General features: G+C 44.3%; 1 protein-coding gene across 2 annotated transcripts in view; it reads right to left on the bottom strand.

Moving 5' to 3' along the window:
• MYO10 (myosin X) overlaps positions 1-15371 on the bottom strand; it is a 213118-nt gene that overhangs the window by 33726 nt on the left and 164021 nt on the right. For both annotated transcript variants that reach the window (XM_064596834.1, XM_045863206.3), the window contains exons 20-21: positions 5753-5877; positions 5541-5655 (exon numbers count right to left, since the gene is read on the bottom strand). In XM_064596834.1, the coding sequence (XP_064452904.1) occupies positions 5541-5655; positions 5753-5877 (240 nt within the window). The remainder of the gene's footprint in view (positions 1-5540; positions 5656-5752; positions 5878-15371) is intronic.

Genomic DNA, 15371 nt, shown 5'->3' with positions numbered 1-15371 from the left:
GTCATGATCCCAGGGTCCTAGGATCGAGTTCCATAGTGGTCTCCCTGCTCAGCATAGAGTCTGCTTCTCCCTCTCTCCCCTGCCCCCCCGCTCATGCTCTAATAAATAAAATCTTAAAAAAAAAAAAAAAGAATGTAATTCTGAAAACGGAGTTTGAAATTAGAATTGAACCATTTCCGCTCCATCTCCGTTTGACCCTCACAAGAATACCAGAATTGGGACAAAACAGATCATAGCTATTTGCTGGCCTATTTCTGGGAACAGGCACCTCAACCCTATGCTTATTAAATAAGGGAAGTATATCTGCTAATTGGCACTCTATCAGAATTCCCAGTATTTAAAAAGATGTGAAAACATTAAGACCCTCCCTTAATCAAGGTAGCTTTAAATTTTATAATTTCAGATTTACTGTCTGCATAAGAAATTCTGAACTATTTCCTAGAAGAATTAGTGCCAAATATTTTTATGCTTTTCTGTTAACGGTCAGCCTGGAAGCATTTTGGTGGTGGTGGGCGGGAGACTAAATGACACTCTCTCTCACTCATGATGTTTTGATTTATGCTCCTGTGAGTCATTCTGGCCTATAATGATGCATTATGTTTTCTTAATAGCACATTTTCCCAGACACTCTGCTCTGCTTCTTCCAAGACATTTGGGCAAAAAAAAAGCGAATAAAGAATCCTACCACCATGTGACTCACAGAAGCTTTACCTACTCCTGCTCTGGGTTCCCGAGCACTTGCAAAACTCTACCACAAATAATTCTCCTAGAAAAGTTTTTCATACACCTCTCTTCCTATAATTGCAATTATATGCTCTACTGATGCATGAAGAGACTGCATCTTTGGCCAAAAAAAAAAAAAAAAAAGTAAAGGACAGAAGCTGCAAGTATAAAGCTTCTTTATTTGATAATAAAAAGTTTTCAGAAATACGAATCTCTGAAGCAGTTTTCATCAAGACTAGACTTTCAAGAAGTATTTAAACCTCTTTGAGACTTTTTTCCAGCATTAAAGATCTTATTCTAATGCTGTTGCTCTGGGGAGTATTTAAAAGTATGAAAGTCAAATCTTGGGGAAGCACGATGGTGGCGGGGCTATAATGAAACAAAATGCCAGTTCTAATGAGCAACATATTTATTCCATGATCAAATAGCTTTATGAAGGGAAGAGTGTCTTTCACCTTCCTGGAAGTCTACAGAATGTCTTGGTTTGAATCAGAATCAGAGAAATACCTGCTTTAGTGTTAGATTTCATGCCCATCCCAAAGAGCTCTCTGCTCCACCTAGTACATTTACTTCCCCATCTTTCTCTAGATGTTCTTCCACTAACCCGAAGGGCAAACAAATAGAGCTGAACACTTTTAGAGGCCCGACTCAGCTTAAGAACATCCACCCTGAATTTATGCAAGGACACACAGAAAGCCACGTCCGTTCTCCCAGCCCAGCAGCGGCCATATCCCCGTCCTCCTGGGACGCGGCCAAGATGGAGCCAGCATGACCCAGCTTCTGTGGATGGAAGCGCTGCCCTCAGCAGGTGCCACCAAGTGGCTCAGGAAAGGGCAGTGCCCACTTAAGGGACTGCCCTGCTGAACTCGACTCAACATACAAGATGAACAATTTCATCTGGCTTTTTTCATCCTTATCCTAATAGTTCAAGAGCCCAAGGATTATTCTAGTAAAATGTCTTTATAAAAGAAATACCTCTTGCAGACTTTATTGCCATAGAACAGAGGGGAAAAGGTCTGGCAACAGAGTCCAGGTGGTCAGAAAAATGAAATGTGTCAGAGTCACAAGGCAGCAGGAAGAGTCAAAACGAGGTCACCCTCAACTCAACCTCACAGCGGGGACACACAGGGGAATGTTCTGGACGGGCTGTTCACCGGAGGTTCAGGCAGGACTCCTACCTGAGTCCCCAGCAGATATGAATTCTTGCCTTCCAAGTACTAAATGTGTTTTTATGTGAGCCAACTAATTTAGACCTGGTACCGTGTTTAATTTGCCGACTACAACACTGTCCACGTTTCCCTCCGTCACGTGTGATGGGAATTTCTTTACTAGAAGATCCAGATGTTCATTAGATTTCAAGGCTTTAAATACAAAGACCTTCTGGTAGCAACACTGACCAAAACACACACTAATGTATAATTAAGTCAAACAGTGGTCAAGGTCAAAGCTATTTAGTGGACACAATTCAAACGCTCTGATGTTTACATTTTCTTCCCAGTGTTTCTGTGAACCGTCAAGTTTCCATCCTACTTCTACCTCCAACTGGTCACCAATTAAAGTTTAACTCCTCTCTAAAGATGTCCTCATCCTGAATGCTTTCCTGAGCATTTCAATCCACAGTGAGGTCTCTCCTGGAGAAGCGGTGTCCTTATTCCTAGAGGAGATGATGCTGTGTGATTGATTGGTGGCACGTGGATGTCTTCTCTCCCGGGAACATAGTAACCTGAAGGGCCACGTCATTATATCTCTGTGTCCTGTGCTATGCCTGGTTCCAAGCCTTGCTTGGGCCTCATTTCCATAATGTAACTGTAACTGTACGTGAAGTTGGATTGGTTCTTGAGAGCTCAGAGAAGAGACCTGTATTGTCTGAGACATCATGATCTTTGCTGTCATTCCACTGTATAAGGCAGCGGGATAGGAGGAGGGTAGCCGTTGATAGAGAATGCAGTACCTTTTTGATTAAAAAGTCAGAGCAGGCTGATATTGTATTGTCAAGAGCTCCATTTGAGCCATCTTTAGAAAGTTTCCCCGGGGGGACTACATGAGTGATACCCTCGTTCCATCCCTTATAGTTTTCTAGCACTTACCAGACATTGACTGAGCTCCTACTCTGTGCACTATGTAGAAGAATGAACAATCAACTCTATGTTCTCTCCTGGGTGATTGTAGAGAAGTCACCAGGTAACACCAAGACGGCACGAGACCAGTTGAGTGTCACAACGGGACTGATGTAGATGGCAGAGGAGGGGGCTTGACTCAGTTTGGGGGTGTATTTTTCGTGCGGGGTGCAATGGAGAATGTCAAAAAGGATTCCTGTCCAAGTCCATGTCTAAGCTAAGACTGGAAGGATGGGTTAGATAAATAGGGGATGGAGGTGGGGGCCAGAGGGAGGAGAATTCCAGGCAGGAAGACCTATAAACCTGTGAGGACACATCCTGAGATGACCCCCCAGTGAGTTACACCCTGGTTTAATCCTGCAAGTGTGGGTGGAAACGGACTTCCTTCTAGCAAACGGAATATGGACAAGTGATGGGATGTCACTTCTGCGAATACATGAATTATAAGGACTCCGGCTGAGCGCTCCTGCCGGCCTTGAAGAAGTGAGCTGCCATGTTGTGGGACGGATCACATGGTAAGAAACTGCTGGGGCCTCCAGGAGCTCAGAGCGGTCCTGGGTGGCAGCCAGTAAGAAAACAGGGACCTCAGTCCTACAACTGCGAAGAACCAGATGCTGGCACCACATAAGCTTGGAAGAGGACCCCGAGCTCCAGAAGGGAATGCAGCCCCAGCTACATTCTGAATGCAATTCGGGCGACCCCGGCAGAGGTCCTAGGTAAGCCATGCCTGGAGCCCTGACCTATAATACCGTGAGGGAATTAAAACATGTGCTGTTAAAGCAACTACGTTAGTGGTAGCTTGTTACACAGCAACAGATAACTAATCAATACCTCTGCATGCCATCACTACCCTGTTGGATGTTTGTATCTTAAATCCCTGCCAGGGTGAAAGTGCTCAAGAGTAGACGAGCATGGGCCGCCTGGATGGTTCAGTCGGTTGAACATCTGACTCTTGATTTCAGCTCAGGTTGTGATCTCAGGGTCATGCGATCAAGATCGAGCCCCAAGCTCAGTGCGGAATCTGCTTGAGATGCTCTCTCCCTCTCTCTTTCTGCCCCTCCCTCCAACTCTCTTTCTTACTCTCTAAAATAAATAAATCAATCTTAAAAAAAAACTTAAGAGTGAAGAGTACGTCCATTATACACTCTCCCTTGCTGAATGTCCCCACATGATACGTCCATACTTGTCACTGATGTGAAAATGGACAGAATGTTTGTGTCCTCTCCATTTCCCAGTGTGATGGGATTTGGACGCGGGACCTCTAGGACGTAATTCGGTTTGGATGATGTCAGGAGGGCGGGGCGGGGGGGAGGGCATGATGGGATTAGTGCCCTCTAAGAAGAGGGAGAGAAGCCCGAGCTTGCTCTCCTCCGCGTGAGGACCCTGCTCTCAGACTTCCAGCCTCCAGGACTGTGAGAAATAAATGTCTGTTCTTCAAGGCACCCAGTCGGTGGTATTTTGTTATAGTAGCCCAAATGGACTAAGACAGTGAGAGGGAGTCTTAAGCAGACTCCACAGTCAGAGCTGGGCCCAACACGGGGCTCGATCATGACCCTGAGATCATGACCAGAGCCGAAATCCAGAGTTGGACGCTCAACTGACTGGGCCACCCAGGCGCCCCCTTTTCCCTTTTTTTAAAGAAATAAATTCTTTGGTTAAAAACAATGTAATATGAGTGGAAGCTTTAAAATATTTTTTGGATGCTGCATTGCTACTCAGAGGGCCAGGAGGATGAGGCATGAGGACCACCTCTTATGTTCGAGTACATCCAAACACTCAATGGTCAAGCCCCCCCAGCTGCCTGCATTTCTGTGCCAAGTCACATTTCTGTCTTTCTCGGGTGATGAGGCCCAGGAGCGGAGGGAAAAAACAAGAGTGAACAGCAAGTGAGTATTTCGGCAGCTCCCTGCTACAAGCAGAAGAGGTCACACCACCAATTTTATGGCTAATTTTTGCTGTTGAGGCTAAACTGTCTGCCCCTCAGCTCCTGTCTGGAATAAAACAGATACAGACCTCATCTCAGCCACACCAGCATGTTCCAAAAATGACCTTCACTTGCTTTTCTAGACTGGATTTTGGTCAACCTACAAGATCTCGGACTATTGGCCGGTCTCTGGCACAACAGGTCCTGTGGGGCAGGGATAGCATTCAGTGTCCGGATCATGAACAGTAGAAGGGTCTGGGCTCTCACTTCTCTGAAGCCAGAGGCTGCCCAGCACTTCGTGGCACTGAACTGCTCATCTGCCCAAATGTGCTGACTGCCTGCAGGAACGCACACGCACACTCTGGTCTGAGGTTTCAGAAAACAGAGCTCCTGACAAGTCAAGTACTTCAGATAAAATATTAACTTTTGTCTGGAGGACAAAAGACAACGGTGGGGATGGCACCATATTGTCCCCCAAGTTCAAAAATAATTCGTTAGCAATTGCACAGGATACCTGCCCTAACATCTCCCAGGAGTTCGATGGGATGAATGTTCTTTCTTCTTTTTTTTTTTCTTTTAAAGATTTTATTTATTGATTTGAGAGAGAGAGAGAACGAGCGGGTGAGGAGGGGCAGAGGGAGAGGGAGAAGTGGGGAGCCCGATGCGGGGCTCGATCCCAGGACGCTGGGATCATGACCTGAGCCGAAGGGAGACGCTTCACCGGCTGAGCCACCCAGGCGCCCCACGGGATGAAGGTTCTTTCTCCGTATCTTTACCTTGGTCTTGCCCAGCTGCCACTGACTGTTGGAGGAGTCGTAGAGCTGCAGCAGGGCCGTGCACTTCCCCCGGATGTCCTCGGGCACAGCCGCGTTCCGCATCAGCACTTTATACCTGCCGCATAGACACGTCACCCGCGTCACCTTTTGCTACGACCCTCTTTTTCCCAGTGCCTCCGAAAAGAAAGAGGATCTATTCAGCCTGGACTTGCCTTTTGTAGAAATCCTGAAAGGGTCTCCGGACTGCATACCCCGCCTTCCGGATCCTCACCGTCTCCAGCATCCCCGAGTATCGCAGCTGGTTTAGCACAACCGCCTGGTCAAACTGGTCTGGCATCTAGAACATGTGAAACGGTGAGAGGATAAAGTGAACGAGGCAATCCCCCCATTCTCTCTCTCTGTCTCACACACACACGTGCACGCACGCGCACACACGTAACCCAGACAAAAATACAGAAGCAAACCCCATCCCCAGGGACCCATCACTTGGCTTCAACAACCATCACCCTGTGAATCCAGCACCATCCAGGAGCCCTTACTCCCTGCCCTTAAATTTTTCCGAAGTCCCAGACTTCACATCATCTCATTCGTAAATACAATCAATACCATTTCTCAATATAACCACACCACCATTATCATGTCTTAAAAGATACCAATAATTCGCTGGTATTAATCTCCATGTTCAAATTTCTGTTTTAATGATCATAAACATAACTACCATTTTAAATACTATTTTTCAAAGAACCTAGGAAGTGTCATCTGGATGTCAATAAACTTTTTGAACTTCCATTTCAAGGAACTGAAAGGCATGTTTCTTCTAGCTAAAGAATAGAGTGACCCAGTGAGGGATGGAGGGAGGGGTGGGTGCAGCTGGGGTGGGGACTGGGGAGACAGAAAGCGTACCAGTGGAAAAAATACAGAATTTTAGTTTTCTCAATATCTAGTCAAATCCTCCATGTATCGAGAGCTCTACAAGATGATCCCTAAGTAAATGAATCCCAGAAAATCCAAACCAAAGACAGACAAAAAAAAAAAAATCAACCCAAAACTTCATGTCCTGAAATGTATTCTCTTATCCACTCCATTACCAAACAAACTAGCATTGCTGACAGGACAATGGTCTTTCAGGGGAAAGCCCAAAAGTAGGCCATTTCCCACTCTCAGCTTTTTGGGCAATGATTTGTTTTTCAATCCAAACAGCCAGTCCCTTGAACTAATTTGTATTTTATCCTACACAACTGTAAATAAAATGACTGAAAAAGACTGTGAGAGGACGGAAGTACACTGTTAAAAAGTGCAAAAAAAAAAAAGTGGCTTAAATTTGCAGTCCTTATAAACGTGGTCATTAACACAAATTTAGACTTAAAGCCACGTTGTCCCACAGGCTCCTCAAACTAGCGAAGAATAAATTTGAAGAATGCTCTGTAAATCTCCCCTACAGCTTTTAATGGAATAGCCTGCTATCATCTACAGCAGGCTGACTTCTCTTACATTTAATTTATTTCATTCCTTCTACAAACAATGTGGTCAACTTGTCTTTACTCAGCAGTATTCTACCCGAGTACAGCCAAAAAATTAGGGCAAACTTCCAAAAAATTGTGGCTCCCTGGTTTTTAGTCTTGATTATTTATCCCTGGAAAAGGAAGAAAAACATAAAAATATGAAAAGTCACCCCCAGTTACTCTTATGCCTTATCTTTGTGTTCTAAAAACATGGAGAGAGGCAACAGTTCTAGAGGTATTTGGTTAACATGCTTCCGTTATATTATCTGGGAATATAATCTGAGCAGTAGCCATCCACAAAGACTAGCACAGAGCTAACGTAAAACAAACACAGCATAAAGCATCAGGCTTACTCAACTTTGTTAAATTCGTAATCAGACACCTACTAATTTAGTACTCAATCACTGGATGCTCAAGGACCTCTCTCAATCTCTCCCCTTCCCGGACCCACACTGTTTTTCCGTGCGTCTTTTCTTCCAATCCCTTATTTAACAATGTCCCCACGATTCCTTCATTTGGCACCAGTTCCTAGAACGTCCTAAAAAAATATTACGAAAGGGACACCCCTATCCAAAAAAGTTCAGCCACACTCACCATCTTCAGCCTCTCCGAGGAACATTCCACCTCCAGCTTGGTGCTCAGGCCAAAATTCATATGGAAAATGCCTGCCTCACTGACCTTTCGGGCACAGCTAAAGACACTGAACAATAATGAACACCATTCCTGTGCTTTAAAAAGTGCGCGGTCGCCATGACAACCCCTTCCACTCTCGGGCTAATTAGTGTGGTGTGGCCGTAGGATTTCATACAGCCCAGGGAGGGAGGCAGGGAGGCAGGGGGCCACCAGGAGCGGCCGCTCTTTCCAGGCTCGCGGTGCAATTGTGTAGTAATTTAACCAGGAAGGGGGATCTCTAGGCGGATTGTTGCCATGGGCAACCCACACAGCAATCAGGAGATTGGGGGGGCGGGCACGGTAAGCCTGTATTTCCATCCGTGCTTCTCTTTTTAGTTTCAACTTCCTTCTCTGGCGAATTTAATGTTCAACGATGACCCAGCTGGGGGCGGGACACGTCACAACTTAGAGGCATTTTCCTTCCCAAACTTCACCAGCGCACACTGGTCTTCACTGGGAACTAGTTTTCCAGAGCTGGAGTTTGCTCTGACAGAGACCGCCTAACGTTTTGATGGCAACAAATAACATGGACTTTGGAAGTAATGGCTATAAACCAGGGCTTTAAACACCTACTATATGCAAGGGTTCATGGTTCGTGCCCAAGGAAGACTAAAAAAAAAAAAAAAAAAAAGTGGGGCTAGATTTTTTTTTTCTTCCTTTAATCAACAACCCCCACCAGGGCGCTGCATTTGTTACAACTCATGAATCATCACAGCCTAGAGTCCATAGTTTACAGGGCTCCGAGGTCTTGCGCATTCGAAGGGTTTTGATGGATAATGACATACATCGACCATTAGAGGATCAGAGAGAGTAGTTTCGCTGCCCTAAAATTCCTCTGGGCTCCGCCTACTCATTTCTACCTCCCCCAACCCCTGGCAAGCACTAATCTTTTCATGGTTTCCTTGTTTTTTTAACATTTAATTTTTTATTTATTTTTTTAAAGACTTTTTAATTTATTTATTTGAGAGAGCGAGCGAGCATGAGCAGGGGGAAGGGTAGAGAGAGAAGCAGACTCCCCACTGAGACATTTAATTTTTTGAAAAGCAGTTTAAGGTTCACAGCAACACTAAGAGGAAGGTCCAGACATTTCCCTTAGGCCCTTGCTGCCCCCATGCGTAGGCTCACAGGGGCTGCATTCCGTCTCCCAGGACCCTTCAACTTAGAAGTGTGCCAGGTATACCAACCAATCCTCATTCCTTACGTAGCAGAAAGCCGAATATAAAACCATATCAAACATTAAAATTAAGCTCCTTAGGAATGCGGAAGAAAGCAAAGTATGAGGAGGTACGGGGGACACATAATTTGAACCCAGGTCTGACCCAGAGTCTGGGCTCTAACAACTTCTATTCATTGCTGCAGGGGAAGGGGCGAATCACAGAGAATGCAGCACAAACAATAGCGAAGAGGCAGAACAAGAACCTGGGTGTCCAGCTGTTAGTCTGGGGCAGAAAGTGGGGTGCAGTGGACCCGGGCGGCTGTGCTTCCTGCATCCCAACTTTGATGGCAATTGTCTTCAAGATAAGGACCAACGGAGGCTTAGAGTAAGAGATGAATGCGGTCAGACCTGAAGTGTACAAGGATCCCTTTTTCGGCAGCGTTAAAACTGGAAACAAGACCAGAAGAACGGCCAGGGATAGTTTGATATCAGGCACATCACGAAATATTAGGCAGCCATTAAAAACGGGACCAAGTGAAAGATGTACCAGTAGACTCTCAGGCCTTTGGCAAGCTGAGAAAAGATGCAGGAAAGTATGTAAAACAACCTCATTTTTGTAAAACAATGACCTCACCAAAAAACCCCAAAGGAACAAAAATACCCCCCAAAAGAACAACAACAAAAAATCGACCCTGCCCTATTTACTGTATGTGCATGAATATGCAGGCACACCTCGTCTTATCACGCTTCCAAGATGCTGTGTTTTTCACAAATTGAAGGTCTGTGGCAAAGCTGTGTCTAGTCTGTTGGCACCATTTTCCCAACAGCATTTGCTCCCTTTTGTCTCTGTGTCACGTTTTGGTAATTCTTGCAAAACTTCAAACTTTTTCATTGTCATCAGTGATTATGACCTGCTGTAAGCTCAGATGGTGCCGAGCATCTTTAAATTAAGAAATGCACACCTTTTTAAAGACATAATGCTACTGCACACTTAATAGACTCCAGAATAATATAATGTTATATGCGCTGGGAAACCAAAACATTCATCTGGCTTGCTTTTTGTGATACTCACTTTATCGCAGTGGTCTGCAAACAAACCCACAGTATCTCTGAGGTATTTCTGTCTAAATCTAGGTACGTATGTGCAGAAAAGCACAGGAAGACTCAGGTTTAGTCCTTATTGGGATTGGAGGCGCTGTTATGGACGCTGGGAAGAAAAGTTGCTGGGAAAAAAGGGAATGAAAAAATTAGGCTGCACTGAACGAAGGAGATAATCACGTATATACAATATGACTATTTTTCTACATGGCTATATGTCTTTGAAGATGTTTAATAAATAACATTTTTTTACAAGGTAAAAAAACCCAGATATCGAGTGGATTCTAGAGGTCCTGCATGGAATAGAGTGAAAAAGGGAAAGAGAAGCAAGGAGACCAAGTGTGAAGCTACTGGAAGAATACTTTAAAGTAGAAACAACCTAAATGTCCACCAACAGATGAATGCATGGGGGTGCCCGGATGGCTCAGTTGGTAGAGCATGTGACTCTTGATCTCGGGGTCATGAATTTGAGCCCCACATTGGGTGCAGACTGCTTTAAAAAAAATGAAAACAAAACAAAAACCCCAAATGAATGTATAAACAAAATATAGTTTATCTATTCACACAATGGAGTATTATTTGGTCCTAAAAAGGAATGAAGCACTAATACACACTATATGAACCCTTAGAACATTTTACTAAGTGAAAGAAGCCCGTCACAAAAAATCACGTGCATATTATAGGATTCCATCCATATGAAATGTCCAGAAAGGGAACTCTGCAGACACAGAGTCGTGGCCGCCTAGGGTTGGTGGAAGCAGTGGGGGTAGGTATGTGTGTGGGGGGGGGGGGGGGGCAGGAGGGGGCAGGCCGACGGTAGGGGGTTTCTTGGTGAGCTGATGAAAAAGTTCTAAAACTGACAGGGGTGATGGGTGCACTTTATCTGTGAACATACAAAAACCCGCCAAATTGTACAGTTCAAATGGGTCAATTGTATGGTATGTGAATTCTATCTAAATAAAGCCAGTTTTTTAAAGTATTTTAAATGCCACACAAGACATGGAGGCATTTAAAATGGACAAGCAGTGGGGCTCCTGGTTGGCGCAGTCAGTTAAGCGTCCCACTCTTGGTTTCGGGTCAGGTCTGATCTCAGGGTCGTGGGATCCAGACCTGGGTCAGGCTCCGCACTCAGCGCCGCGTCTGCTTGAGATTCTCTCTCCCTCTTGCCCCTCCTGCACGTGCTCGCTCTAAAATAAATATGTACATCTTAAAAAATAAATAAAAAATTAAAAAATAAAATGGACAAGCAGCAATGGATGTGAGGGAAAGTCTTCATCCTGGAGACAGGATTGAATGTATTTGCTTCAGGTAATTCAATTCTAAAATAATAATAATAATAATAATAATAATAATAATAATAATAATAATAATAATAATAATAATGAGGAAAGGGGGCGCCTGGGTGGCTCAGTTGGTTAAGCGACTGCCTTCGGCTCAGGTCATGATCCTGGAGTCCCGGGATCGAGTCCCGCATCGGGCTCCCTGCTCGGTGAGGAGCCTGCTTCTCCCTCTAACCCTCCCCCCTCTCATGTGCTCTCTCTCTCTATCTCATTCTCTCTCTCAAATAAATAAATAAAATCTTTAAAAATAATAATAATAATAATGAGGAAAACTATTTTCCCCCACCATCTTAAAAAGATTTCGGAATGCCTAGACAAAACAGATGACTGAGAACATGCTAAGACCTCCCCCCAAAATCCAGTTACGAGCAAGCCCTACCTTCTGCAGTTTCAAATCTAAATAAAGGGCAAGAGAGGTGCTGATAAACAGGGACCCAGGACAGGGGAGACGCTTCACAATCAGAGACAGAAATAAATGCATTTATGTATTAATGAATCTGATTACCCCGAACATTACCTAGCCTTTCATAATTTCATAAATATTGCATAAAATAAGAAGGGTGTCAGTGAATTTGGAAATAGCCACCTGTCTACAGTACGAGGACATTCAGTCTGTGCTTACTTAAGAAAACAGAGCGAGTTCATTATCGATGGACCCTCAAAGTTCTCGTGCTTCTCAGCATTTGAGAGAGATTTCAGAAACCAGGCCAGGAGGCCTGGGAACTCAGGAAGAGTGGGAATCTGGCTTGCCACGCAGAGGTCCACGGGGTTTGGTGCGGGGCTAGCCACGACTTCAGGGAGAAGGTACTTCTCTACTCTGACTGGGTGGGTGAGAAGGGCAGATGATTCCATCTTGTAGAAGAGGAAACTGGAAGTTCCTTGCATAGACTGAGAGCAACCTTCCAGGTTACAGCATGAAATGCCCGTTTCTGTTTGGACCCAACAAACAACTGGGTCCAAATTGGAGATTGGCTCCAATCTGCTTAGAATGCAACATGGCAGCAAGCCGTAGGCCTGACAATCCAGGTCCTCAGAGCACAGAAAAACCAAACATGAGATCTGAATATTTTACCGACAAGTGCCTTCCTTACTGCCCTTAGCTTAACAGAAAAAAATTTTTAGGGCGCCTGTGTGGCTCAGTCGTTGAGCGTCTGCCTGTGGCTCAGGTCGTGATCCCAGGGTCCTGGGATCGAGCCCCACGTCGGGCTCCCTGCTCGGCGGGAAGCCTGCTTCTCCCTCTCCCACTCCCCCTGCTTGTGTTCCCTCTCTCGCTGTGTCTCTCTCTGTCAAATAAATAAATAAAATCTTAAAAAAAAAAAAATTTTTTTTTAACTTTCTATCTCACAAGACTTAATCTCCCACCTCTTTGGTAGACTGTTTCTCAAAGTGAGTAGTATAACATTCTAAAATTAAAGGGTCCTATTTCTTCCTCATATTTTTAAATGGATCCTGACCTACTTTTCCATGTGAAGTACATTCACCTTTATTTACATACATATTAGGTCTGCAACTGAGGGACTTATTTCATAGTCCATATTATGTTGGATTAGTCCCTGGCATCCTAAGAAATATAAAACAAGCTAATTATTTAATAAAAAGAACCCTTACATGATTCTTTATTTTGGTAAGCAAATATTCCGGAGTCGGGGAGAAGCACTGCAACTAACCTTACAGAGAGGATTGAATATCTTAGGTGTATTTGTATTTGCATTACCATTACCGGATATACCTTTACTCTATTCACCTTTAAACATAAACCTCACCTCTGATAACCCTTCTTCAACTGCAGAAAATCAAAGATTCCAGAAAGGCTTATCCAAAGTCAATTATGTTACACTAATAAACCATCATTCCCAGCCCTGTAATGACTGAGAAAGTCTTACAATGGGACGCCTATCCTCACCTTACTAATTAACCAAAAAAATTAATTAAAAAAAAAAAGATGCAAGGCCTCTCAATCTTTATTTGCTGTGTTTGCTACATCAAACTCTCAAAAGCAGTTAATAAATATTGAACAGAGGTTTATCGCGCTTTGAAGAGTTTTCAAAAGCATGGTTACCAAAGCGGCAATATAATTTTCCTGACCTTGAACAGGCACTAAACAAAAGCCCATTAAACTAGTGACAGAAGTTCTTTGTACTTACATCAGTCATTTCACTCCCGGGTTGTTAAACACTTTACACAGTTGTTGCTGCTTGCTCACTTTGCATCTTGAGCAAAGAGGCAGAAACTCATTTCCCCTAGAAAAGAGGCCACCCCCTGCCCCCTCCCAGGTGAGGAACGGGAAGCAACATGGTGACACTGACTGGCAAAAGCTGTCATCAGTCCTGGAGGTCAGATTACAGAGCTGGAAATTTCTCCCTCACCAGGCACAGCCTTCACATGACACCCCTCCCGGCCAAGGGCGGCCACCAACCCTGAGGAGAAAACGCTCAACTATTACAGCTGGAACTGCTGTGTTCACCTCAGAGCCACGCAAACCCCAGCCACCCGACAGGAAAGGAGAAGTTGGAACAGATCACACACACACACACACACACACACACGCACATGCAGAATCTTTCTGAGGTGCCACTTTAGCCATGCTGGGCCCCTGCCCACCAACTCCCAGCACACACCAAGCCAAGACAAAGGCTTCAATCTCACATTCCAGGCCCCACACTATGGCTCCAGCCAGCCTTCCCGTCAACACACAGCTAGGCAAACCCTACACTTTATTCAAGTTCTAGAGAACCCTAGCTGTTTCTGGACTAAAGCCGTCACTTCCTGCCTTCCTCAGCTGGGGCTAGCCTCACCACCCGTTCCTCCCGTTGTCTCTAACTGGTGAGTTTCATGGATCTTTTAGGGGTCTCTCAAACATCCCCTCCTCAATACATAAACCTGTTCCTGAGGCATCTGACCGGCGCCATCTGTCACCTCCCCTTCCCTTGGCAGCACATGTGTACTTGCCTTAGGATGTGACCTTGACCATGCGTTTTCTCCTGGCACGTATATTTGCATGTCCATTAGACATATTCATGTGAAGTCCCCAGTAGATGATACATTCTCTCAGGGGAGGGTCTAAATTTTATGAATTTGTCACTAAATTGCCTACCATTGGTCCCAACACACCATATACACACACTCTTATACTACGGTGTTACATAAAAAAAAACTGTGGTTCTGTTTACAGCCTTTTCCAGAGTACTTATTTGGCAAGGACTTAGAAACGATATCAAAAGACAGTTCATCAAAGGAAAAATTGATTAACTTCTCTGTGTAAGATACTGTTAAGACAATGAAAAGACAAGCAATACACTGGGAAAAGATTTAAAAAAATATTTATCTGAAAAAATACTGTATCCAACATACAGAAGAACACTTTCTACTCAGCAATATGAAAACCACCACCCAAGGTAAAAAGTAGGGAAAAGATCTGGACACATCATCAAAGAAGATTTAGGGATGGCTACTAAGCATATGGAAAGATACTCAACAGCAGTTGTTTTAGGAAATTGCTAATTAAAACAATGATACCTCCACACCCCTGTTAGAATGATTAAATCCAGAAAAAACTGAAAATACCCAATGATGGCGAAGATGTGGGGCAACAGGAATGCTAACTCACAGGTGGCTGGATGCAAAACGATACAGCCAATTTGGAAGACAGTTTCTCATAAAGCTAAACACAGTTTTATATGATCCAGCAAGCATGCTCCTAAGGATTTAGCCAACTGAACCGAACACACAAAACCCTGCAGGTGAATGAATGTTCATAACAGCTTCAGTCAGAACTGTCAAAATCTAGAAGCAATCAAGATGTCGTCCAATAGGTGAATGGCTGAAGAAACTGTGGTATGTCCATATAATGCAATATTAGTCAGAGATTTTTAAAAAAGAGATATCAAGCTCCCCAAAACAGGGAGGGACCTTAAATCATAGCGCTACAGGAAAACAGCCTGAAATGAGCATACGTGTCTACTACTTGGTTCCAATTATATGGCATTTGAATAAGGCAAAGCCATAGGGAGAGTATACACGGCAGTGGTCCCCAGGGACTCAGCGGGGAAGGATGAATAGGTAA

The sequence above is a fragment of the Mirounga angustirostris genome, unplaced genomic scaffold (genome assembly GCF_029215605.1).
Source record: "Mirounga angustirostris isolate CCGP_5_RB_7025 unplaced genomic scaffold, mMirAng1.0.hap1 SCAF_7, whole genome shotgun sequence".
NCBI lineage: Eukaryota > Metazoa > Chordata > Mammalia > Carnivora > Phocidae > Mirounga > Mirounga angustirostris.
Note: the sequence above shows the minus strand (reverse complement) of the source record. Positions and strands in the feature narration are given on the sequence as shown.